This window comes from Narcine bancroftii, chromosome 6, assembly GCF_036971445.1.
Source record: "Narcine bancroftii isolate sNarBan1 chromosome 6, sNarBan1.hap1, whole genome shotgun sequence".
Taxonomy (NCBI): domain Eukaryota; kingdom Metazoa; phylum Chordata; class Chondrichthyes; order Torpediniformes; family Narcinidae; genus Narcine; species Narcine bancroftii.
Window position 1 is genome coordinate 206,881,795 of NC_091474.1, and position 27,181 is coordinate 206,908,975.

The 27,181-nt window shown below is 42.4% G+C and overlaps 1 protein-coding gene across 9 annotated transcripts in view; it reads right to left on the reverse strand.

The window, feature by feature from the left end:
- The window catches only part of ankrd6b (ankyrin repeat domain 6b), a 194,777-nt gene that overhangs the window by 44,092 nt on the left and 123,504 nt on the right, over positions 1-27,181 (reverse strand). For 8 of the 9 annotated variants that reach the window (XM_069887332.1, XM_069887329.1, XM_069887328.1 and 5 more), the window contains 3 exons: positions 16,773-16,871; positions 3,770-3,868; positions 2,989-3,087 (listed from right to left, as the gene is read on the reverse strand). In XM_069887332.1, the coding sequence (XP_069743433.1) occupies positions 2,989-3,087; positions 3,770-3,868; positions 16,773-16,871 (297 nt within the window). Of the gene's footprint in view, positions 1-2,988; positions 3,088-3,769; positions 3,869-10,893; positions 10,922-16,772; positions 16,872-27,181 lie in introns of those variants that run through there. The other variant, XM_069887334.1, reaches the window with a different exon arrangement.

Genomic DNA, 27,181 nt, shown 5'->3' on the forward strand with positions numbered 1-27,181 from the left:
ATTAAAATAATGTTTAATTCTCACCAATAAAAATGCTGGCCACTGCCAATCACCGACACCTCTCCACCAAGGTACTGCTTGTGCCAGGAGCCCTAGGATCACATTCCTGCCCGGGAGCTGGAGGTCCGCTGCTGTCAGCCAGCTCAGGTCCGAGAAAATTTTGAATAAATGTGGATTTCTGATCTGTTTTGGATATCCTCGTTTATCCGAAATTTTTTAAATATTTCAGATAACTGAGGATATTAGAGAATCCTATTTTGGATAATCGGAGTCGTACTCTTAAAAAAAGAGTAGAGTGGTGGAGAGTTGATTTTAGCAAACATTCAACAGTCTCACTGCCCATTGGAAGGAGCCTGGTGGTTCTTCTTCAGATACTTTTGAATCTTTATCCCGACGGGAGTAACTGGAAAATGCTGCATGCTGGGTGAAAGGGATCTATCCTGATTTTTCCAGCCCTCTTAAACTCTTCAAAATGACCTCGCTGCTTGTTTTTAGGTATTTGAATGTGGCAGGACAATAAAGGCTATCTTAGATAGATCAGTGGCGTATTGTGGGGCTTGTACCATAAATTTTAAGAGGCTTTAAATTGTGCCAGCTGGCGCACATGCGGTGAGAGAAAGCTCATGCCCTGAAATTGCTCCCCTCCTCTCCCCGTTAAAACTTACACATTTTATTGAAACAAAATTTACTATAGCAGTGGCTGGCTCAATGTGGGAGCAATGACTCTCTGTTATCCATAATCCCTCATAGAGCGGTTCCAGCTGCGTGGCGTATTATGGGTAACAAAGATGGCCATTGCTCTCGCATTGAGTCGTCTCCGTGAGCTGCTGGACCTGCTGCACCTCTGCTGCTATATTGGGAGTTAGATTGGGGAGGGGGGACATGGTGGACGGCAGGAGCTCGGAGCGAGGCGGTCAGGCAAGGAGAGGACAGAAGCACTCCCACCTTCAAGTGGCATGTTACATCCTTGATGAAAGGTTAGAATAATTTTCACTACCACCCCCTTAAGCTTTCATATTTTATTTACCAACAATTGTGCGGCCTTCAGCAGCTCTGCAGTACAACACATCATAGTCTGTGTTAATAACCCCAATAGACGCTGATTTAAGGTTAGTGATTTTAGCCAATTATCATCTTAATTGGGGTTATTAACACAGACTATCAGTGTAGTATCTCAAAGCTCCTGCACAAAAATGTTTAAGTTCATAATTCATAGTACTGTCATAAATGTGGGGTCTGTAGCACATGCGACTTTGGTAACTACATTAATCTGGCCCTGAGATAGATCCAAAATTGAGTGCACATGATGAAAGCCACAGAGCTATTGTGGTGAAATACAACACAGGCTTGCCATGAGCAGTCAGTTTCATTTTGCATTCATCCACAAGGTGGCTCTAATGAAGGATTAAAAATCAGACTATACACTGAGTTTCTTCAACAGGACTAACATCATTACAGTCCAATCAAGATTAAAAGCCAGCAAATAATGCTAATCTATTGAATACTGATTAAGCTCCCAACCAAAGTATTGAGTGATCACCTTAGAGAACATTTAGTACCGTTTTTCTAAAACAACTAAAGGAACCAATCATGCAGGGAGATGAGAATTTTTGATAGTTCTTTAAAAGGATGAAATGATCAGTAAACTCCTTTGACATGTTCAAAATGATGAAATGTTTATAGGGGCTAAATCAGAAACAATTATTTCTGGCAGTAACAAAAGGGTACAGACTTAAAGTAACCAGCAAAGAAACAGCGGTAATTGAGCAAATTTGTTCAGCAAGTCATTATGATCAAGAATATCACAGGCTGAGGGACCCATACAAGCTGTGGGCTGCTGGAGACTAGCTCAGGGGAACCAGGTATCAGAACCGGGATTTCAGAGGGTGCTGAATGCAAGAAGAGCTCCTGAAGGCTTCCTGCTTGTATTGGAAGTTTGGACCTGGAGCTCGGGTTGCTGATGTATCGAACAGGAGTCCACGGCTGCAGGAGCACTGGAGGCAAGTCCACGGACCCTCATTGACTCTGAAGAGACTCTCTTTTGCTTCTCTTTGCTGGACAACACTAATGGCCTTATGACAGGCAGAAGGCAATTTTGAGCAATTTTACATGTTCTATACTATTACATGACAATAAAGGAATCAAATATACTAGCAAAAATATGGAGAAAGCATGTTCAACAGTTCTAAAAATGGTTTTCAATGGGGAAACTGCAGGGTTGCTGGACTAATTAATTTGTTCTTTCAAAATAAAAATACTGCCTTTCTCATAATAAGGTTCAATGATTAATAATGGTCTGTTATTATCTAGATTACAATTTTTACAGTAAGGTCACTTTCTGGAACATAAACATGTAGTGTAAAATTTTACTTGAGCCAAAGATTCTTCAGCTTCCTTTAAAATTTATGGGGGCAGCACAGTTGGTGCAGCAGTTAGTGCAATGCCTTTACAGCTCCAGTGATCAGAACCTGGGTTAGAATCCCACATTATCTGTAAGGAGTTTGTACTTTCTCCCTGTGTCTGCACAGGTTTTCGCCAAGGGCTCTGGTTTCCTCCCACCATTCAATACGTACTGGGGGTGTAGGTTAATTGCATGTAAATTGTGCGGCAAGGACTCATGGCAGGTTACCATGCAGTATGTCTAAATTTAGAACTTTGCATGAACCGGAATGTAAAAAGCTGCACTGTGAGGTTGTGTCTATCTGGATCAAAGCGTCTATCAAGTTAGTAATGCACTGGGAAAATTCTGCAAGATTCAGAAGTCATGAAAATTTAACTGTTAAAAGATACTTTTAATATCATTCGCTGTAAAAGATATCGGGTAGAAGTGACTTTGGGAAATGGAGTAAACAGATGTTATCTGATGAGTTGCCCATTACACATCACTTTTGAGTTTCACTTCTATGAAATGTCTGTTTTACAATCAAGCCATTAGCATTTTTAATTTAGAAAAATAAGTCATCCGAGAAAGCAAGTCTTCCTTCTAACCTGATTCTTTGCATGGACGTTTCCTCCTGCTTTAACCAAAAGTTTAACAGACAGACTGAATCCATGCCAGCAAGCTTCATGCAGAGCGGTGTTACCATCCTGAGACACAAAGACGAACAGAAAGGTTTCAGCTGAAGTCTCAAAGATACACAGTTCACATGCTGCAGGCTGGTGGCAAATACTTCTCGCAGTCAAGGTAAATCATATTTTATACTCGTTTTTAATTTGATTTTTACTTTTGGGTCTGGCATTGCTCACAAGGCAATTTATTGCCCAAGTCATTAAGACTAAATGTTTGTCTGTGTGCTGAAGATGTTTCCACAATGCCAGAATCCCATGATTTTGATCTGATGATGATATAGGCATGGTATTTGCGTCAGGTTCAATTAAATGTCTGCTCAATGTGAATCCTTAAGAACTTCACAGCAGAAGGCCTGGTGATACTAATTGCATTGGATGACCAGACAAGATTGTTGTCTCTCTGGTCGGAGATTAATTTTGTCTGGTAGTAACAAGTTGAGTTTTCGTTTATATTTACATAGATATTTTGTGGAAATGTGAATGCTTTGAGTGTAGTATCAGTCCCAAATATTGCCAATTTCGGGATTAAAATTTTCCAGTTCCTATCAACTATGCACCATATGACATTTCTTTTTCTCTTAATAACTATTGCAGTGATCCCCTTACAAGACCTTATTTAGAATGAACTACTGGTAAATTGTGCAGTTTGCATTCAGTCTTTTAGGTACAGTAGAGCACCAGCATTTACAGTTTTCCTCACCTTGTCTTGCCGGTCTAGAGAACACCCCTCAAGAATGAGTGCTGAGATGACCTCAGTGTTCCCCACCACAGCTGCCCGATGCAGAGCTGTTTGATCACTCTGTCACAGAGAATCAAAGAGAAAAAAAAGCAAGGAATAAATTATCATAGTTAAGTGGACAAGATCACAACTTTTGTATGTATTTCACAACTGGATGTTTTCCAATCTTACATCCAGGCAGCCTAACAGACAACTAAGAAAAAAGTAGAGACGTACAGGCAACGACAATACTGGAATCAAAAACCAAACTCACTCTGCTAGAAGAACTCAGCGGCTGAGCTGCCTTGGTGTGAGAAAAAAAGAACGGTTGATGTTTTGAGCAGGGGCTCTTCAACAGGTTTAAATGAAGAGAAGCAAAGTAAAGAGGACAGAGTGGGAGGAGCAAGGGGTAGAAGTTTCCCAGCACCAGCCTCTGCTGGTACACCACACCCCCTTGCAGTGCTGAGATCGGAATGACACATCAGATCGCAAGGTTTATGTGCATTCAAGGACTCTGCTTCATCTCTGTGCAAAGCCCGCAGTTGAAATAGCTGTGGATTAAAACTCACCTGAGTAACTTAACAGGCTGATTATTGAAAACTCCAACTATTCACTATCATCATTCAGTAAGGGTTTACCATTAATGTCACTTAAATTGCTTCTGAAATATTTTGTTGTGAAATACTAAAATTTAAACACTAAACATAAACTAGCCTTTACCTGGTGATAGTTGCGTTTAGCATCACATGTAGATAGATATTTACATTTTTTTGAATAACAAGTTGCTGGAAGTGGAAGATCTAAGTAGTGTGGTGATGGAGAGAGAGATTGGATTAAGTGAAAAGTGGATTGTTTTAAAGTTTTATTTGAATCTTTAAATCAGTATTTATTGTCATGAACATGCTGTGAAATTTGTTGTTTTGTGGCAGCAGTGTCAAATAAATTAGTGCAAAAATAAGAGAAAGTGAGGTCATGCCTGCAGATCAATGTCCATTTAAAAACCTGATGACAGAGGGGAAGAAGCCATTTTGGGCTGTTGAGTGTTCATCTTCAGACTCCTGTACCTCTTTCCCAGTGGCAGCAGTGTCAACAGGGCATGGCCTAGATGGCGAGGGTACTTGAGGATAGAAGCTGCTTTCTTGAGACACCTCCTCTTATAAATGTCCTTGATGGAGTGACGACTGATGCCCATGATAGCACTGGTTCACAACTCTCTGTAGTCTTTTCCTGTCCTACGCATTGGCACCTCCATACCAGATGGTGATGCAACCAGTCAGAATGCTCTCCATGGTAAACCTGCAGAAATTTGCAAGAGTCTTTGGTGACATATCAAATATCCTCAAACTCTTCACGATGTATATCCACTGGTGAGCCTTCATTGTGATTGCATTGACATGGAGACCCAGGATAGATCTTCAGAGACCTTGACACCTGGGAATTTGAAGTTCTTACCCCATCCCACTGCTGAACCCTCAATAAGGACTGGTTTGTGCTCTTCTGATTTCCCCCTTCTGAAGTCCACAATCAGTTCCTTAGTTTGCTAACACTGAGTCAAAAGTTTTTTGTTGTGACACCACTCAAAGGGTTGATATATCTCACTTCTGTACACTTCTTCATTGCCATCTGTGATTCTGCTGACGGCTGTGGTGTCATCGGCAAATTTGTGGTGTCATTGGCATTCAATTTGTACCTCGCCACAGTTACGGGTGTATAGTGAGTAGAGCAGTGGGCTAAGTACGCATCCTTAACGTGTGCTTGTGTTGATTGTCAGTGAGGAGAAGACATTTCCAATTCATACTCTCTGTGGTCTTCCAATGAGGAAGTCAAGGATTCAGCTGCAGGGACTCAGGGTTTGGAGCTTCAGTACGGATGGTGCTGAGATCTGAGCTGTAGTCAATGAAGAGTAATGTTCGTGTTGCTCTTGTCCAGGTGTTCCAGAGCTGAATAGAGAGCCAGTGATATTGCATCTGCTGTGGGAGCAATGGTGGCCATTGGCGAATTGCAGTGGGACCAGATCTTTACTTGGGTACAAATTAATCCTGGCCAAGGCCAACCTCTCAAAGCATTTTAATGCAGTTGAGTGACAGTCATTAAGGCAGCTCACTCTGCTCTTCTTGGAGACTAGTATGATTTTTGATGCCCTTTTAAAGGAGTGGGAACCTCCAACTGCAGCAACAGGTGATTGAAAAAGTCCATGAACACATTTTTTTCTTGAATATTTTATTTAAATTTTCCATACATGTATTCAAATCATATAGTCATATCAATTTCATTATACATGATGGTTTTTATTTTAAAAAAACAAAAATAATAATAATAGAAAATTTAAAAAAACACCATCTCCCTCCCCCCGATAATAATCCCAATATGGATAAAAAAGGAAGAAAGAAAGAAAGAAAAATACAATCAGTAAAGAAAGAAAAACAAAGCACACCTGTTGTCAAGGGATCACCACCTTTCACTTGATTCTAACCTTTTTCAGTTTTATTTGTTTATTTATTCCAAGGAGTTGATGAGGTTTCACAAAGTTTCAGGAAAGCCATTTATAAATTTATACTTACAATTATAAATATGGGCACCAAATTTTCAAAAATGTATCATATTTATTTCTTAAATTATATGTAATCTTCTCAAGAGGTATACAGCTATGAATTCCAAACATAAATGAGAATCCAATTTCCATGTCACTGCTATACATTTTCTTGCAACTGCTAATGCAACTTTTACAAATTTTTATGATAACAATTTAAAATCCCCACTTATTGATATATTGTCACGTGCATTTGCTAAATTAAGAAATGTTTCTTGTATGAATTTTTCATCATCTACATTAGGTGCGTAAGTGTCCAAAGTTCCCAAAAAAATTGGACAATGTACCATAACAAAGCTCCCTGCAGGGCTAATTACTATATTTTGCATTTTAACCAGAAGTGATGGAGACACTTTGGAATTAAATGAAGAAGCTGTAGCATATCCTACCCAATCTCTTTTTTAGCTTCTGATGCTCTTTTTCAATTAAATAGGTTTCTTGCTATATCTGCTTTCATTTTCTTAATAATGTGCCAATATAATTTTTCTTTTCACTAGACTGTTAAGCCCGTTAATATTAAAACTTAAAGTATTCACTGTTTTAATTATGAATATATTTTTTAATTGATTTCAAACAATACTTCCCCTTCACCTCTCTCCTTGGTATTTCAAACCTTTTATTATCTCTATCATGCTATGGCATGTCCTTCTCGTCAATCCAGGTAGGAAAAAGAGTCAGACTTTTTCCAATATATACAAAAAAACCTATTAATGTTGTTTAAATAATACACATTACCCCCACCCCCATCAATTTTACGGGTTATGGCCCAAGCCACAATACACATGTGATTCAATAGAAGTCAGTCTATATCACGTCCAACTAATTCCCCCCCCCACCCCTGAATGTTCACAGTTATTGTAAATGCACTTTTCATTTAAAAGAATACAGTAAATAGAAATCACTCTTAATTAATTAAAAGAACTTCATGTTCCTGCTTGTTGTGCCGCCCCCTGCTGAATAATCGGTAAAGTGCCAGCATATTCTTGTGCATGAACAGAGTTTGAAAAGAACTTATTTGGTCCCCCTTGCACAAAGATCTTGAGAGTCGCAGGATGACGTAAGATAAATTTATAACCTCTTTTCCACAAATTATTCTTTACCGGATTATTCTTTTCTCTTCAACAGTTCAAAACTTATATCAGGTCTTCCTCTTCCCAACTTTGAGAGCTTTATAATGAACATAAACAAATCAAAGATCCATAAGCAATCGTCTCCTTGCTACACAAGGTCTGCACTGAGGATCTGCAAAGCATGGACCATTTAGAAAGCCACCACCAGGCTTTGACCTTCAACATTGCTGTGTTCTCAAAGCCTTCTTGAAAATACATTATCCTCACCATCTGCTGGGAAATCCAGGCTAATGACACTAAAAGTGCAAAAGGATCATGTGGAGTGTTACTAACAGGCCATTTTGGTCCTCGAGCCTGTGCCACCCAATTACACCTGATTGACCTACACCCCCGGTACATTTTGAATGGTGGGAGAAAATCCAAGCAGACACGGGGGGAATGTACAAAGCTCCTTACAAATGGTGCTAGATACAAACCCCTCCCCAGTCACTGGCACTGTAAAGGCTAAACCGCTATGCCAGTCGTGCTGCCCTAAAGCAGAACTATTATCTACGTGCAATACCCAAATTTGGCAGGTCCCACAGCATTCGTAGAAGTAAATCTTAACCTACATTTCAACCTGAGTCCTTTGTCAGGTATGTTTCCTGTTTAACACGGTTATCCATATGGATTTTTTTTGTTATCTCATTGCTCAAAATCACAGTGATCCCATTTTTGGCCACTGGGGGGATCACACTTCAGCAAAAGTCCATCACCCAATTCATCAGCACTAAACACACAAGGTTTCACCCAATTTCAACCTTTATAGTGGCTAGAACATTAGGTGCCTTTATAACCCTTCAACAGAGCAAAATAAAGTTCAATCCAAACCACACCTTTGCAAGCTCTTTCAAATCATCAGGTTTTGATTCAGAGGGGAAGAAAGACGGTCCAAATAGGTCAAGAGCAAAGATTTATAAACACACAATATTCAAAATATTGGATAATCCTTGATGTCATTCAGTTTTTTGCTTTAGTTTCCTAGATTTCATGATTGGAGAGTACTGGATTTAACGGTCAACCTCTGCCCCAGATCAGACCTTTAATTAAAGATTTACTGGCATGTTTTAAGAAGAAAACTGCCTAATCCCCCAACCTAGCCACCTCATATTGAAATTATAGATTAACGTGCTATTTGTTACTGGAACAATGTAGAACTGAGAATGCTATAGTGTTATGCTACATGGCGGCATGGTCAGCACAACACTGATAGAGCACCAGCGTCCCGGGTTCGAAGCCATGATCTCTGTAAAGACTTTGTATGTTCTCCCCGTGTCTGTGTGGGTTTCCTCCAGATGCTCCAAATTTCTCCCATCCTTCAAAACATACAGGAGTTGTAGGTCGATTGGGTGTATTGGGCGGCATGAGCTCGTGGGGCGAAAGGGCCTGTTACCATGCTGTATGTGTAAATTTTAATTAGTTTATTTTGGCTCTAATCAGCACTCCAAACTTAGAGGTAGCTCATGGTTACATTTAGTAAGAACCAAACCCCCTTAATACTCCAATTCCAATTTAACAAAATCATTAGCTTGTTGCTGTCGGTGGGATCTTACTTTATTCAAAGCAGCTGTCATGTCCTACATTATTCACCCTGACAACTATTAAAGCACTCCATTGGCTGGAAAGTTCCTTAGGGATTTCCCACATTCCTGGCCCAGGGCCTCTGGACGTGTGGGAAGAACAGGAACAAGTAGCGGCAGAGACAGTGATTACGGGGACGACAGCTATACTGGAGATGACGGTGTGATCCTTGACCAATTCTTATCTCTGAAGGCAATTTTCTTTGTAAGATGGCACCAGAGAATGGTGAGTACTTAATAACATTTGAGAGGCTTGCAAAAGAAAGCTTTTCACTGTATCTATGTATAGGGGACAGTGATAACGAAATCTGACTCTCTAATTCTAAACAAGTTGCTTTGATGTGGCCCTCTGAAAGATTAAGGGTTTAAAGTAGGGGTCTCCAGAATGGTTGATGGGATCTTCCAGGGGGTCGATAAATGCTGAGGGGGGGGCATCAATAACACTGGTCGGGGGGTCAATTTAAAATACTGACTCCACACAAGCCACCTCCTCCCATCCAGAGTGGGGAGGATGGCTTACCTCCCATGACCTTCGTGTACCACTGTAACGCATACCTCTCATTGTGCATACATCAGCTGGCACTTCGAGCGTCTCCATCACATTTCTCCCTCATCACACATGTGCCAGCTGGCTGCGCATGGCCTGGCAACCCTGGAACGCTGCATTTAACAGGCAAATGCCCTTTCTGCCCCTTAATTTGTCCTCCATTTGGGAATGTAGAGCCTACACCCCCAAATGGAGGACAAATTAATGCATGGCTTGAGGAGGCACCGGATGAAAGACAGAGGGCTCAAAAGCCAGACTGTCTGGCCTAAAACCAGATGTCTGGGAATTCTTCCCAGCGTCTCCACCCCCCCCCCAACCATACAGTCCCTCCAGCCGCCCCCGCCCTCCCTCCCCCCACCCAGTGCCAGCGGAATTCCATGCTGGGAGTTGATGGTCAAAGAGGGACCATGTAATCCCTAAAGGGGTCGACAATCTAAAATGTTTGGGGACCCCCTAGTTTAAAGGCTTCACAGATTTCACATAGTTAAGCAAGCATGGTCAATAAGCAAGGTACAATGAGAAAAGGTGGTGTGAAATGTGCTTGCAGAAATGCAAGAAAATGTGTCGACTGGATGTAACCAAAAATATGAAGCTTTGTCATGAAACATCCAGTTGGCTTCCATGGCACTGTTCCAAATCCCTGGGCTGCAACCTATCAATTATCATTCGTCAATACCTCATGAATATTCATAGGATTTTGTTGTGTGCAATTTCTAACAGTACAATAGCAACCACAATTCAAATTTGTTTTAAAAATACATTTTTTATGGAAAAATATAATCATATATAATCTGGTGCAATGTCTTAATTATTAATCTTCATGGTAGAATAATGATTACCTTCACATTCAACACAGGTTTTCAGATAGTGCTCACCTTTTAAATACACATATTTAAAGTCGAGTGCAATCTTGGAAAGGGGACAAATACAACAAAAATCTCCTTGACGGAGCAATCCAGAAAAAGATTATTTTCTTTTGAAATTTAAACAAGGTTATTCATGAATAAAATTGGAGGATTTTTTTAAAATTAAAATGGTAGTTGAAGTCTCAAGCATGAACTCATGAAAGCCTTTGGAAATTAAAACTCAGACATAATAAAGATTTATAATCTCCAAATTATGGACTGTTTATTAGCCCAAATGCAGATTTTGAAGGAGCTATCTCTAGACATCTGGTGAGGTAAACTTGCTTGCTATCCAACCTTGGGAATTAAAATTAAATGGAAGCAAATTATGAAATAAAATCCAGTGTAATAAAACTTACAAAGACTGCAACCTACCTCTTGGGAACTCCCAATAGTTTGGCATCTGTAATGGAAGATTTAAACCGTGTTTCTTACTTTTGCAGTCTTTGCTTCTGCAAGGCTGAGAACTTGCCAGTTTTTTTTTAAGAATTATTAGTAGACACATCTGGTTTACACTATGAGGCCCAGGATGCATATTTAGTAGACACATCTAAATTCCACCATGGGGCCCAGGATACAGTTGAATAGGAAGTTATCTAATTTACACTTATGAGGCCCAGAGATGCAGTGATGCAGTTTTCTTTTGTTGGTCACAGACTGTCAGGAGACTTTGAATATAATTAAACCATTTGTTCAAAGAGATAAGATCTGAAGTAAACACCTTTTGGGTAATATAAGCCATGGTCCCACTGCTGAAGAGAGACTCTCCAAGAGGTGGCAACATCTCTCAGCAAGAAGAACTTCAAGAGTCCAGCTAATGTCCCGGTCGAGGGAGATAGAGAAGCTGGTACCGGCGCCCCGACAACCTACTACAAGTGTGCAGACGTTGCCTCGCTTCGGCAGTTGGGACCAGTCCAGGCATTGATAAGTATTATTGGGAAGGGCTTGCATATTGTAATGTGAATTCAGCTAGCTATTTAGTAATAAAGACTTGTATAAACTGAACTGCTCTCGGTGTGTGTGTGTCTATTTCCTTTCGGTAGCCCAAACACTGTGACCAATCTAAAACGATCAAAATGAGAGGAATAAAAAACCTTGGGAATTAAAATTAAATAGCAGTAAATTAAAAAATAAAATCCAATGTAATAAAACTTCCAAAGACTCCCAATAGTTTGGCATCGGGCTCACTAACTGTAGTGCGTGTCGAAAGAACCAAAGACTTGTTGATCCAATCCAAGGCTTTTATTAACTAAAAAACTGTAGCATATCACAAGTAGGTCGACCAGTCCCGAATGACCTGGTCTGGCTAGGAGCAATCCTTTAAGACCTGCCAGTAGGTGTGGCTACACTCTCAGCCAATCACAGTCATCCTCCACTACAATCTGTACATATACACATTGGTGAAAGAATCTGTAATATCACATTCACCCCTTCTTTGAGAACTGACCCCAGGGTGGATGGAGGTTAGGGGCTGTACCGTTCAGGGGGCCTGATCATCCTGCGTAACCGCCGTGGCGCCGGGATTGGGGTCGCTGGAGTCGTGTCGCCGGCAGGCCCGTAGGGTGCGGCCACTGCTTCGCTCAATTCCCCAATGGCATTGTCGACAGTCTGGCCTGAGCTGGTGGGGTGGTGCTGGTCCCTCTGTTCAAGGACATGACCAAGGGGAGAAGGAATAGGGGGAGGTTGGGTTAAAGGCACTGCTGCGCCTGATCCGGCTTGGGCTAGGTCCCTTACCGAGACTGTGTCCTCCCGTCCGTCCGGGTACTCAACATAGGCATAATGCGGGTTCGCATGGAGCAGAGTCACTCGGTCAACCACGGGGTCGTTCTTAGAGTACCGGACGTGGCGTTGTAAAAGAACTGGACTGGGAACCGTGAGCCATGCCGGTATGGTCGTACCCGACTCAGATTTCCTCAGGAAAGAGAACATCCTTTCATGGGGGGTGGCATTGGTCGCCATGCATTGGAGGGAGCGGATGGAGTGTAGGGTACTAGTGAGCACATCCTGCCAGCAAGAGGTGGGGAGACCTTTGGACCGGAGGGTGAGCGTAACCGTTTTCCAGACGGTGGCATTCTCTCTTTCAACTTGAGCATTAAAGCATGGGTTATAGCTGGTGGTGACCTCAACAATGAAGACTCTGTTTACATCTGGTACCGCACGGATGGCAGTCTCTTCAATCTGAGGCGCCTGCAAGCTCACACCAAGACACAAGAGCAACTTGTCCGTGAACTACTCTTTGCAGACGATGCCGCTTTAGTTGCCCATTCAGAGCCAGCTCTTCAGCGCTTGACGTCCTGTTTTGCGGAAACTGCCAAAATGTTTGGCCTGGAAGTCAGCCTGAAGAAAACTGAGGTCCTCCATCAGCCAGCTCCCCACCATGACTACCAGCCCCCCCACACAAAACTCAAAACAGTCAACCAGTTTACCTATCTCGGCTGCACCATTTCATCGGATGCAAGGATGGACAACGAGATAGACAACAGACTCGCCAAGGCAAATAGCACCTTTGGAAGTCTACACAAAAGAGTCTGGAAAAACAACCAACTGAAAAACCTCACAAAGATTAGCGTATACAGAGCCATTGTCATACCCACACTCCTGTTCATGGGTCCTCTATCGGCATCACCTACAGCTCCTAGAACGCTTCCACCAGCGTTGTCTCCGCTCCATCCTCAACATTCATTGGAGCGACTTCATCCCTAACATCGAAGTACTCGAGATGGCAGAGGCCGACAGCATCGAATCCACGCTGCTGAAGATCCAACTGCACTGGGTAGGTCACGTCTCCAGAATGGAGGACCATCGCCTTCCCAAGATCGTGTTATATGGCGAGCTCTCCACTGGCCACCATGACAGAGGTGCACCAAAGAAGAGGTACAAGGACTGCCTAAAGAAATCTCTTGATGCCTGCCACATTGACCACCGCCAGTGGGCTGATATCGCCTCAAACCGTGCATCTTGGCGCCTCACATTTCAGCAGGCAGCAACCTCCTTTGAAGAAGACCACAGAGCCCACCTCACTGACAAAAGACAAAGGAGGAAAAACCCAACACCCAACCCCAACCAACCAATTTTCCCTTGCAACCGCTGCATCCGTGTCTGCCTGTCCTGCATCGGACTTGTCAGCCACAAACGAGCCTGCAGCTGACGTGGACATTACCCCTCCATTAATCTTCGTCCGCGAAGCCAAGCCAAAGAAAAGAAAATAGCTAGTGGTCCTGCTTGAAGAATACCACGCTCCAGAAGGTACTGCCGCAGCTCTGCGCTCATAAACGAGGACCCCCTGTCACTGTGGATGTAATGGAGTACCCAAAGATACTGTGCAGGGCCTCTATAATGTCCAACCAGGGCACAGTGAACAGGAAGTGGGAGTACTCGTCGATGGAGGTAAGGATGTAGGTGTTACAGTTGGTCAATGGTAGGGGCCCTTTGAAGTCTACACTGAGAAGCTCAAAGTGGCGGGTGGCTTTCATGACGTGGGTGTTCTCCGGATGGAAGAAGTGGGGCTTTCCCTCAGCACACACTGGGCAGGCTCGGGTCATGGAGCGAATCTCCTTGACAGTGTAAGGCAGGTTGCGAGCTTTGACAATGTGCGAGAACCTAGTGACCCCTGGATTACAGAGCTCTTTGTGGAGTTTCTGCAGCCTGTCCAGTTGTATGTTGGTGCAAGTCCCCCTGGAGAGCATATCTGGCGGGTCATTGAGTTTACCTGGCCGATACAGTATGTCATAATTAAAGGTGGAGAGCTTGATTCTCCACCTTGCGATTTTGTCATTCTTGATCTTACCTCGCTGGGTATTGCTAAACATGAAGGAGACCGTACGTTGGTCAGTCAGCACCGTAAAGCGCCTGTCAGTGAGGTAGTGTCTCCAACGACATACTGCTTCGACTATGGCCTGGGCCTCCTTCTTGACAGAGGAATGTCGGCTCTCAAGACCCTGGAGGGTTCTGGAGAAGGCTACCGGCCAGCCAGCCTGGTTCAAAGTGGCTGCCAGTGCAAAGTCAGACACATCGATTTTGACTTGGAACGGAATGGACTTGTCGATGGCATGCAGCGTTGCTGCAGCGATGTCTGATTTGATGCGGTCGAAGGCCGCTCTGGCTTCGATTGATAGGGGGAAGGAGGTGGTCTTGATGAGTGGCCATGCCTTGTTGGCATAGAGTGGAACCCATTGGACATAGTAAGAGAAAAAAACCCAGGCAGCATCTGAGTGCCTTCTGGGTGTGTGTGGGGGGGGGGGGGGGGGGGGCAAGTCCATGAGGGGACGCATGCGGTCAGGGTCCAGCATGACCACTCCGTTCTCCACCACACAACCCAGAATTACGAGCCGAGTGGTCCAGAACAAACACTTGTCAAAATTGTAGGTGAAGTTCAGCTGAGTTGCGTCTGAAAAAATTTCTCAAGGTTGGCATCATGATCCTCCGTGTCATGGCCGCAGATGGTGACATTGTCCAGATACGGGAAAGTAGCAGTCAGCCTGTTCTGGTCCACCATCCGGTCCATTTCCCACTGGAAGACCACGACGCCATTTGTGAACCCAAAGGGTACCCTGAGGAATTGATAAGCCACCCATTCGCTTCAAATGGTGAAAGGTTGGTCTTCTCGGAGGATCGGGAGCTGATGATAGGCCGAACGCAAGTCAATGGTGGAAAATACACGTATTGAGCCTTGGTTTGGATCAACAATTCTTTGGTTCTTTCGACGTGCACTACAATTTTATTAACTAAAAGACTGGAGCATATCACAAGGTCAACCAGTCCAGAATTACCTGGTCTGGCTAGGAGCAATCCTTTAAGTCCTGCCAGTAGGTGTGGCTACACTCTCAGCCAATCACAGTCATCCTACGCTACCATCTGTACATATGTACATATACACATTGGTGATAGAATCTGTACTATCACACTAGCTGATGACTCCAGGCCTCCCGACCACTTGCTGGGGCCTTCATTTCTACTCTCCCTATTCCTCTCACAATGGTCCTGGGTTCATGTGGACTCTTTAAACTCACCCAGTTCTGTCAGCATGCTCCATCAAAACTGACCTGGTTCAGCTGATTGAATGGCAGGTAGGCACGATGGGCTGAATGGCCTATTTCTGTTAAAATGTCTTATGCTTCCCATGGTCCCTAAATATTTATCAGGGCTTTGCTTCACATGCAAACAATGAGAGGTGGAGGGACCCAGCAGGTCAGGCAGCTTCCATAGAAAACACAGAAAACAGGCCATTTGGCCTTCTAGTCTGTGCTAAAACATCATTCCTTTAGTCTCACTGACCTGCACCCATTCCAAAAGCCTCCAGACCATTTATATCCATGCATCTATCCAATTTATTCTTAAAACTTAAGAGTGAGCCCGCATTCAGATCCGTGGAAGAAACAGGGAGTCAATATTTCAAGTGAGGACCTTTTTACAATTTCAGGTACTGGTAATCCCCAACCCCATTTTGATCCACTTCCCACCTGCTTCTTATCAATCCCATTTCTGTCTAATCATCCCTGCCCCTCCCATCATTCTCTTCATCTCCCAGTCTCTCCACCACTCCAACCTTCTTTTGTCCAGTATCATTTTAGACACTCTCCACCCATCCTCTCTACTCCAATTTTGTGTTTGATATCTTCCCTTCCCATACGTGTCTCAAATGAGCCTCAACCCAAAACTGTCCATTTCCCCTCATCGATGCTGCCCGATCTGCTAAGTCCTTCCAGGTTCTCTTTTGTTGCTCAAGATTACAGAACTTGTAACTCTTGCATGTTTCTTGGTTTCCTGTGCACCCTTTATGTTGACTGGGTTTGCCATTAAATTTATTATGCTGCTGTATAACATCTAAAAAAAAAAGTGAATTAAAAGTGTGTGGAATAACATCTGATAGTCCGTAAAATTTGTTAGTCTGGCATCATTAACCAAGCATGCTGGCTGAAGAGAATTGTACTGCAAATGAAATATGCCATATAATTGTAAAACTTCTCATTATAGTCTTCACAACTTTTAAGAAAGGCATTGGTCACATCCCATATGGCAGATACAAGACTGGAATATCACAACTTTTAATTACTTTTCAAAGGCAAACCAGGTGCTTTAAAAATCATGCACTGGAAAAACCTAGAATATAAATGATCCTATGACAATTTATGATACAACACAATTATTTCCAGAGAGTCCATCTATTTCTATCTAAAACATTCTTGACTGTGAGGCACATGTGGAATTGAGGATTATACACAAGGAAAACTGAGGAGTAGAGTTTGGTCACTTACATCATCCTGGATGTCCAGATCACAACTTGCCTTCAGCAGAACTCGTACAACATCAATGTGGCCCTTGTAGGCAGCCAGATGCAATGCAGTCCGTCCACGCTGGAACAAAACCGTGCAGACAATGCTGAGAAACATTTAACAATGCGAAGCATCCCTTGATCATCTGATCTGGAGGGTCTCCTTCAAATACAACTATTCCTGTACAATCATCACTTTCTCTTGTTGACATGTCTGTCCATGGTCCAATGCACTGCTGGACTGAGACCACCCACAAATTGAAGGAACAACACCTTATCTTCTGTTTGGGAACCTTCCAACCAGATGGCATTATCATTGTCTTCTCCGATTTCGTTCAACTCCCCCTTCCACCACCATCTTATTTATCATTTTTTAACTTTTTTTTAATTTTTCACACTATAAACCATATAGATCAAGATACATACATTTTCCTTCTTAAATATATACAGTGTCATTTTCTCCCCCCTTCCCTCCCTACCTCCCCTCCCATTTATTTAAAGTTCAGAAAATAAGATACATTATACCCGTCAAACAATGTTGTCACTCAATAAAAATAAACAAGAAATTCCACTGAGTCAGTTCTTTTCATTCTCTTCTCCTTCTGTCATTTTAGGTGGTAGATGTCCACGGTAGGTTTTCTCTATTATGTTTCATGTATGGCTCCCATATTTGTTCAAATATTGTAATGTTATTTCTTAAATTATACGTTATTTTTTCTAATGGAATACATTTATTCATTTCTATATACCATTGTTGTATTTTCAGGTTATCTTCTAATTTCCAGGCTGACATAATACATTTTTTTGCTACAGCTAGGGCTATCCTAACAAATCTTTTTTGTGCTCCATCCAAATCGAGTCCAAATTCTTTGTTTTTTATATTACTTAGGAGGAAGATCTCTGGGTTTTTTGGTATATTGCTTTTTGTGATTTTATTTAATATCTGGTTTAGATCTTCCCAAAATTTTTTCACTTTCTCACATGTCCAAATTGCATGAATTGTTGTTCCCATTTCCTTTTTACAGCGAAAACATCTGTCAGATACTGTTGGGTCCCATTTATTTAACTTTTGAGGTGTAATGTACAGCCTGTGTATCCAGTTATATTGTATCATACGTAACCTCGTATTTATTGTATTTCTCATAGTTCCTGAGCATAACTTCTCCCATGTTTCATTCTTTATCTTTATGTTTAGATCTTGTTCCCATTTTTTAGTTCTACCATTTTTTTCCTCATTCTCCTTTTCTTGCAGTTTAATATACATGTTTGTTACAAAAATTTTGATTATCATTGTGTCTGTAATCACATATTCAAAATTACTTCCCTCTGGTAACCTCAGACTGCTTCCCAATTTGTCCTTCAAGTAGGATTTCAGTTGGTAGTATGCCAACACTGTATCGTGAGTTATATTATATTTATCCTTCATTTGTTCAAAGGATAATAATTTATTTCCCGAAAAACAATTTTCTATTCTTTTGATCCCTTTTTTCTCCCAATCTCTAAAGGAAAGGCTATCTATTGTAAAAGGGATTAGCTGATTTTGCGTCAGTATTAGTTTTGGTAGTTGGTAATTTGTTTTATTCCTTTCTACATGAATCTTCTTCCAATGATGATGTAATACTGGAGAATTCCTACGTTGTACCAATATCTTATTTATCATTGTTTGCTTTGAAGAAAGACTACTTCTAAGGATAATAGTAAAAGGCCAAATGAAGGTTTGCAGTGCATTCTGTGCCTGTTCTGCATCTGTGAAGAAGTCTTCACTCTGCCCCCATTACTCCATGCCATCACAAAATTGTTACAGCAATGTCTCCTTTCAAAAGCTTTTTCTCCCAAAATATCCACTGGTTGGAGATTTCAAGCAATGATTGGTAATACATGATCTCTGGCAAGCAACTCAACAGATCTGCGATATTTCCCACATCACTTCTTCTATTTAATCTAAACACTGATTATCATAGTCTCCTTTCATAACTAATGCCTCGTTCATAGAAATTTCAGAAATTTCTATGAACCTCTTCCTAAATTTCTCAGTTCTTTTTTTATATATAGGAATGGATTTATTCCAACATAAAATGGATAGCACCTAAAAGAAGCTTCTTTCAAAGCTCTATAGTTTCAGAAAATGAATTTCAGTTAATACTTACAGAACATGGCTGAGATTCAGCATTCGGCAACCCTGCTAATCAATTATGCTTTATTTTTGGAATGTTACCTGTAAACATGCATTTTATAAACAGCATCTTTCTTGGCATATTATAGAGTCTAAACGAAAGGTGCCAGAAGTTATGTAATCAATAGGCCCTTTCAAATTTCCTTGTAAAATGGAGTGAACCGGGAAATTTACTAGGTGGAACACCCAGGTACAGGGCTATTTGAAAGGGCCAAATTGGGCAAGCCCGGTCAAAATCTACCCGGGTCCCAGACCTACCTCAGAGGTGGTCACGTAACCCAGTAAAATGTACCCGGGTGTCCTTCTCTGCCTATTTGAAAGGGAAAATGGCTGACCCAGTTACTCTGGAACTTTAAACAGAAAGAACAAGGAACAGGGGATCCCCCTTAAATTGGCAGGTTGCTGATTTAACAGATTGCAGGAGACACCCACAACCCAGTAATTTCACTCACGTCCCAGGAGAGCTACCCAGACGCTGAATTTTGCAAGTGCCTAATGTGTGTTGTGAAATATGAAAGTCTGCAGATGTTGTGGTTGCAGTAAAAACACAGAAACGTTGGAGGAACTCAGCTGGTCTCACAGTGTCCATAGGAGGTAAAGATATATTACCGATGTCTCGGGCCAGAGCCCTTCTTCAAAAGCAAAAAGCAGGCAGGTGTCTGAATAAAGCCTGGGGAAAGAAAGGGGGAAGAATTGTGGGGGGGGGGGGGGGGGTGAGTCCAGCCCAACAAAGAGGTGCTAATTGGATATGATAAAAGGAAAGGTGAGAATTGATTTTGGCTCTGTGAAAGGAGACAGGGAAAAGAGAAGAGGGACAGAACAAGAGGAAAGGAGACAGAGGGACGAAGACGGTGGTGGAAGGGGGAGTTTAATGAAACCAGAGAAGATGATGATAATGCCATCTGGATGGAAGGTGCCCAAACAGAAGATAAGGTGTTCCTTCAATTTGTGAGTGGTCTCAGTCCAGCAGTGCATTGGACCATGGACAGACATGTCAACAAGAGAATGGGGTTGGGAATTGAAATGAGTTGCCACTGGGAGATCGATGCTATTACAGTGGACAGAGGTGAGGTGAGAAATGTTGCTGCACTTGGAAGGACTGCTTGCGGCCCCGAATGGTGGTGAGGGAAGAGGTGTGGGCACGTGGACCATCTCCTGTGATCACAGGGGTAGGTCCCAAGGGGACGATTGGTGGGGAGAGAGGAGTGGACGAGGGAGTCATGGATGGAGCGGACCCTGGAGAAGGTGGAGAGGGGAATACGTGTCTTGTGGTAGGATCTACATCGAAAAGACTGGGCGCAGTCTGTGAGTTTGCTTTGTTCAGCACATCGGCTCTGCGTTGCAATAGTGCAGATCTTCCAGAAGCCACCCATTTCAATTCCCCCCCATTCCTTTTCTGACATGTCTGTCGACTCTCCTTCAAGAAACCCCATAACCCCTTTCCAGTTCTACTATCCACTACCATCCCTCTTGATGTATTCCCATTTGCAAGTATGCTTTCTTCCCACTTTCAAGTCTACTTTCATAATCCCTAGATGCACTTTTTAAATTCCATTATCTTTTTTTTGTTTATATTGTTATCTTCCACTTCAAAAATCTCAAACGATTTAATTTTAACCATTCTGCTGATGGTCACCTGTTCTATTAGTCCCTTTTTATCCAGAGCATTGCAACAAGCACATTATTTATGGTGCTCTGTCAACCTTTCTTGAACTCCTGAAATTTCCTGAGACTGCCACTGTAGATCACTTCAGACAACTTCCACAATAATGTCGTGCTTTGGTTCAATTTTTCTTTACGGGAAGAGAGAAACAGCAGTTCCACTTCCTGTCTGAATTTCATGCGCTGCTTTAAGGGTATGAGCCACTTCCTGTCTGGAACACGTTGGGTCTGTGGGAGTGACGTCAACATGCTGCGGAGTCCCTGCCTGTTCATCTCAGGAAGTGGTGACATTACCTAGGCAACTCGTGTTGCCAAACGCTGTCCTCTCTTGAGAAGGGAAGGGGTGTCCTGCGCTATCTTGTGCCAATCGACTGGGGTGGTGATTTGGTCTGTCTAACTGTATTATGACTCGGCCCGCTATAATTTGATGTATACTGCATCGAATCAGACCAATGACAATAGGTCCATTCACTCTTCTGCAGATCAACCCACTGCCCCTCTCTTCAGCTGTTTCCCAATGTTAAGCTAAAAATACTCTTCTGGAGAAACTCAGCAGATCAAGCAGTATCAGTGAGAGAAAAGGAATGATCCACATTGTGGGCTGGAGCACTTAAATCAGGATCACGTGCTCCCTTCAATATTTCTATGAAACTGGCCTCATTACTGACCTTACGGGAGTAATCTCCACAGGCTGTCGCCCTTGGAGGAATGGCATACCTCTTGAATTGTCCTTGAGATTATGGTTAAAAAAATGGTGGCACTGCTGGATCTGATGTAATGGTAGCGTTGCTGCTGGTGGAAACAGCACTCCCAAGGGTCCAACCACCAAGTCCGACTGTCACCAGCTCCATGCAGGCTTTAAACAGTCTGTTAAAGGGGCCAATGTTCTTTTTTGAAAATCCCACAACCCCTGGGTCTGGCCCAAGATGGAAGTGCCTGTGATTGGCGGCAGCCACAAGGGGTTGCAAAGAATCAGAGGACTGGCACAGGATGCCAAAAAATGGGGAGAACACCCTTTGTTAGAGAAAGAGAAGATGATCCATGGAACGGGGTCCAAGGCTGAAGACACACAACCTGTTGGCGACTCAAGACTAGGAAACTGCGCAGGCTGCAGGTGACTAGGATTCACACCACTCTGCAGTTTGCGGGAAACAGGCTTGAGACTGGCTGAAGGGGGACCAGGGATTGGAACTGGGACCCAGAGGGTGATAAGGGCACTAAAGATCATATCAGAGGTTTGGGCTGGACTCTGTGTCTGCGGGGTCTGCGAGAGCACTGGGGGCAAATCCACGGACACTTGGTGACTCTGAGGGAACTCTCTTTTGCTTCTCTTTCTCTAATTGTAAGAGGCGTTTCAGGCAGCCGAAAGCAAATTCCATGCAATAATCCACTGTTTTTATTACATAACAATAAAGGAGCTTTAATCCTCCTTAATCCTTAAACCTGAACCCTTAGTTTGCAAGTCTATAGTTCTTTGCTAAGTCCCAACCTATCAAATACTTTTACAATCCTATAAACGGTTCATTCCTCAACCTTCCTTTTTGAGAGAAAAAAGGTCCAAACTTTTTCTCATCAGCCATAATCTCTTGTCTTAAACTTCATACGACTGATACTGTATCCATGGTTTTATCTACAATTGTCTTCATGGCTTTGCTCCCTCCCACATCTGCATCCTGCATTATCACGTTAATCTTCCCACCTCTGCACCTTCCCTCTTTTTTCCTTCTTTGGTTGGACAGTCTTCATTCATCTCCGCACAAAACTCCAGCACTCTTCTCCGAGGGCCATTCTACCCTGTAACCTTTCTTCAAGAGCATCCTCAAAATCAATTTTGTCAGCCACAGTCGCCACCTCTAACCCTTCTCACTTTGCTGTTTTCTGGTACAACCATCCCTTAATGTACCATCGCACAACTTATGAGCTCTTTTTACTAAAATGCCATCAAGCTCATAGTATTTCCTTGGTAAAAAATGTACAGTTCATCATGGGAGATACTTGGGCTGATTTTTTTGATGTTTGGAATTTCTTTGATAGAAAATATTTAACTTTAGACAGCAACCAGAGATTTCACATCAAAACTAATCCGCAAAGCCTTTTCAACTTTTCCTTTTAATGAAATATTTTCCAGGAATATGAGTTTTTCTGTAACTGGAAATACACCTTCATTGTTAATTTTTTTGCCTCAATGAAACTTCAGGATATTTCTTTACAATGCATCTTCTAGGTCCAAGGAGAACAGACTGTAGATTCTGTGGCTCCAATGAAGACACCCTTATGGTGTTGCCTCCCTGGTACCAGGATATGGGACGTCTCATATCAGGTCCCAAACATTCTGAGATGAGAAGACGAAGAGTCAGAAGTCTGGTACCAATGTCATATGATAAGTCAGAAGATCCTGAAGGGGAAACACAGGGAACTAGGGAGGAAGCTGAGAAACAGGATCTCCATTGTTTAATTATTAATTTAGATAAAAATAGCGAGATCAGGCAGATAAATGTGTGGCTGTGAAACTGGTGCAGGGCATCAGATTCTTGGATCACTGGAATCTCTTTTGGGGAAAGTACGACCTAATCAAAAAGGATGAGTTACACCTGAACTCAAAGGGGACCAAATTCCTGGCGGGCAGGTTGAATATCGCTGTTCGGGAGGGTTTAAACTAATTTGGCAGGGGGATGGGATTCAGAGTGCTCGGGCTGAAGAAGGGGGAAACAGCAGTAAAGTGAAGATAGGTGCAGCAAGGATGACAGGCTGGTGACGAGACAAGATAATAGCCAGAGTGATGACAGAGACATGGTACATTTATAAATGGGTCTAAAGGAATTATACAAAATGAAAAAATTGTTACTGATGTTAAATCCAAAGTAAAAAAGCAAAAGAGAGGGCATGCAAGGCAGCAAATATAAGTGGGAAGATAGAGGACTGGAACATTTTTTTAAACTGGAGAAGACAACTAAGAAGGTGATTAGGAGGAAAAGATGAATTATGAAAGGAGGTTAGCAAAGAGGATGCCAAAAGCTTTTTTAAATATATAAAGAGAAAAAGAGTGACCAAAGTAGACATAGGACTGATAGAAAATGAAGCTAGACAAATTGTAATGGTAGACAAGGAGATGGCAGAGGAACTGAATAAATATTTTGGATTAGTCTTCACTGTGGAAGGCATACCAGACCCTCATGGCTCTCTCAGAAGAGAAGTGAATGTGGTCAAGATCATGAGAGAGAAGGGACTTGAGAAGCTAAATAGTCTAAGGGTAGTTAAGTCTCTTGGACCAGATGGAATGCACCCTCAGGGACTGAATTAGGTAGCTGAGAGATTGTGAAGCCATTGGTAATGATCTTACAGGAATCAATGGAGCTTGGCATGGTTCCGGTGGACTGGAGGATCACGAATGTCACTCCACTGTTTAAGAAGGGAGCGAGGCAGCAGAAGGAAATTATAGACTTATTAGCCTGACGTTGGTGGTTGGGAAGCTTTTGTCTCAATTGTCAAGGATGAGTTAACGAAATTCCTGGAGAGGCATGAAAAGATAGGCCCAAGACAACATGGTTTCCTGAAAGAAAAATCATGCCTGATAAACCTATTGCAATTTTTTGAAGAGACCAGAAGTGGGATAAACAGAAGATGCAGTGGATGTTGTGTATTTTGATTTTCAAAAAAGCCTTTGACAAGGTGCCACACACAAGGCTGTTAAACAAGATGAGAGTTCATGGAATTACAGGAAGGATACTAGCATGGCTAGAGTATTCGCTGGTCAACAGGAAACAGAGTAGGAATAAAGGGATCTTATTTTGGTTGGCTATCGGTTACCAGTGGTGTTCCACAGGGTTCGGTGATGGATTATGGAATCGATAACTTTGTGTCTAAATTTGCAGATGATACCAAACTAGGTGGTAGGGGAGGTGGTGTTAAGGATACCGAAAGGCGATTAGGAGAATGGACAAAGAGGTGGCAGATAAAATACATTATTGGAAGATGTACCGTCATGCACTTTGGTAGAAGAAATAGACAGGTAGATTTTTATTTGGATGGGGAGAAAATTCAAAATTCCGAGATGCAAAAGGACTTGGGAGTCCTCGTGCAGGATACCCTAAAGATTAACCTCCAGGTTGAGTCAGTGGTGAAGAAGGCGAATACAATATTGGCTTTCATTTCTAGAAGGATAGCAAACAAGAGCAAGGTTGTAATGATGAGACTCTATAAAGCACTGGTGAGACCTCACTTGGAGTACTGTGTACAGTTTTGGGCTCCGTATTTGAGGAAAAACATGCTATTGGAGAGGGTTCAGAGAAGATTTACTAGAATGATACCAGGAATGAAAGGGTTAGCATATGAGGAGTGATTGTCGGCTCTTGCACTGGACTTGTTGGAGTACAGAAGGATGAGGGGGACCTCATAGAGGCATTTTGAATGCTGAAGGACCTGGATGGAGTAGATGTGGCAATGATGTTTCCCATTATAGGGGATTCTACGACAAGAGGGCATAATTTCAGGATAAAGGGCGTCAATTTAAAACAGAGATGCAGAAAATTTTATTTCGTCATTGGGTTGTGAGTCTGTGCAACTTGCTGCCACAGGCAGCTGTGGAAGTGAGATCATTGGGTTTATTTAATTGATAGGTATTTAATTAGTCGGAGCATCAAGGGTTATGGGGGAAAGCCAGGGAGTGGGGCTGAATGGGTGGATGGATCAGCTCATGATAAGAATGGCAGAACAGACTCGAAGGGCCAATAGGCCTACTTCTGCCCCTACAGCTTGTGATCTTGGAGGGATTTTTTAAATATTCAAATGGGCGTTCCAGTGCTATACGATTCTCAAAAGGAGAACACTAAGGCCAGATATTTTCACTGTATGCGAATATGGACATGTATTTCCCCTTCAAAAGTTCAAATCAGTGGCAGGATTATTTACCTCCTAGAGATTATACATGTCCCCGAGCCAACGCTGTTGCTTTGGGTTGGAGCAGAATCAGTGCCAAAGGCTGCAAGCAGGAATCACTCAATAGTTTTACTAGGCAAGGTATTTCCCACCCACATTGAACACCACACCATTTATTTCAGGGAACGACAATGCTAATAAAAGGCATTCATTACCAACTTTAAACCAGAGTTGACAATACTTGTGCAATTACTTTCCCGTGTGATATTGCGCATAATCCTCACCTTCAACTCACTAAATGTGGTGCATTATTTTAAAAACAGAAACACTATTTACTGAGAAGCACTTAACATCTGTTTATTCTGCATTTCCCAGTCATTACAAAAATTCATTGGTTCATCACTTTGAGGAAGTGCAGTTCCTGTGGCTGTGAGCAGATTTTATGTCAAAAGAGTTGATTGTTGACTTCAGAAGTGCCCTGGGGGACCACACTACACTGACCATTGACAGGCCGACCATTGAAGTCGTCAAGAGTATCAAGTTCCTTATGGTGCGCTTGGCGAAGAATCTCACCTGGCCCCTTAACCCCAGCTCCATAGCCAAGAAAGCCCAGCAGTGCCTCGACTTCCTGTGAAGGCTGAGGAAAGTTCATCTCCCACCCTTCATCCTCTTGACATTCTACAGAGGATGTATTGAGAGCATCCTGTGCAACTGCATCACTGCCTGGTTTGGAAGCTGTACCTCCTCGGACAACAAGACCCTGCAGATCATAGTGAAGTCAGCAGAAAAGATCATTGAGGGTTCTCTTCCTACCTTGAAGGACAACTGCAACACTTGATTCAGGCAAAAGGCAATAAACATTGTGAAGGACTCCACACACCCCTCTTCCTTCTGCCATCTGGTAGGAGGTACTGCAGTACTTGAGCCCTTACATCAAGATTGGGCAACAGTTTTTTTTCGCCCAAGTCATCAGGCTCCTGAATTCCCAGAACATATGTGGATATGATGCTGTGGACTTTTACTGTATACGTCTTAATATTTTAATATCTCAAAGTGTTTAACTTCTAACTTATATTTTTGTAAATATGCTCCGTGGTCCTGGAGAAACGCCATCTCATCTTTACTGTGCGAGTATGAACGATAAAGGTGATTTGACTTGTAACGCTGTGTGGTCACTGAATATCAACAAACAGAAGCACTCACTTTCACTTATGACTACCTCTGAAAGTAGCCCTGACCAATTCCTGCCTTCTTCTGATTACAGAGCACATCATCTTCCAGATTTACTTCTTTTCCTTTGCAAATCCTTTGATCCAAATCTACTGCAATCTTATACACTTTTGATAACCAACTGCCCCATTCTCATCTGTGCGAGACAGACCAGGCTGTTCTGTTTCAGTGACACTGAGATTTACCTAAATATGCCAGTGTGCTTCCTGTTGGCTCCAGACCTCTGTTAAACCCTTGATCATTAGTTCCCTGTTGCACAGCTACCCAAAACTAGAGGGTGTACTGATCAAGGATAGCTCTCCTGCTATAAAAATTTTGATTAAAAAAAACATAAAAAACATTTTAAAAAATACTTAATTTTAGATACACAGCAGGGTAACAGGTCATTTCGGCACACGAGCCCATGCTGCCCAATTAACCTACATCCCTCTGGTACATTTTGAATGGTGGGA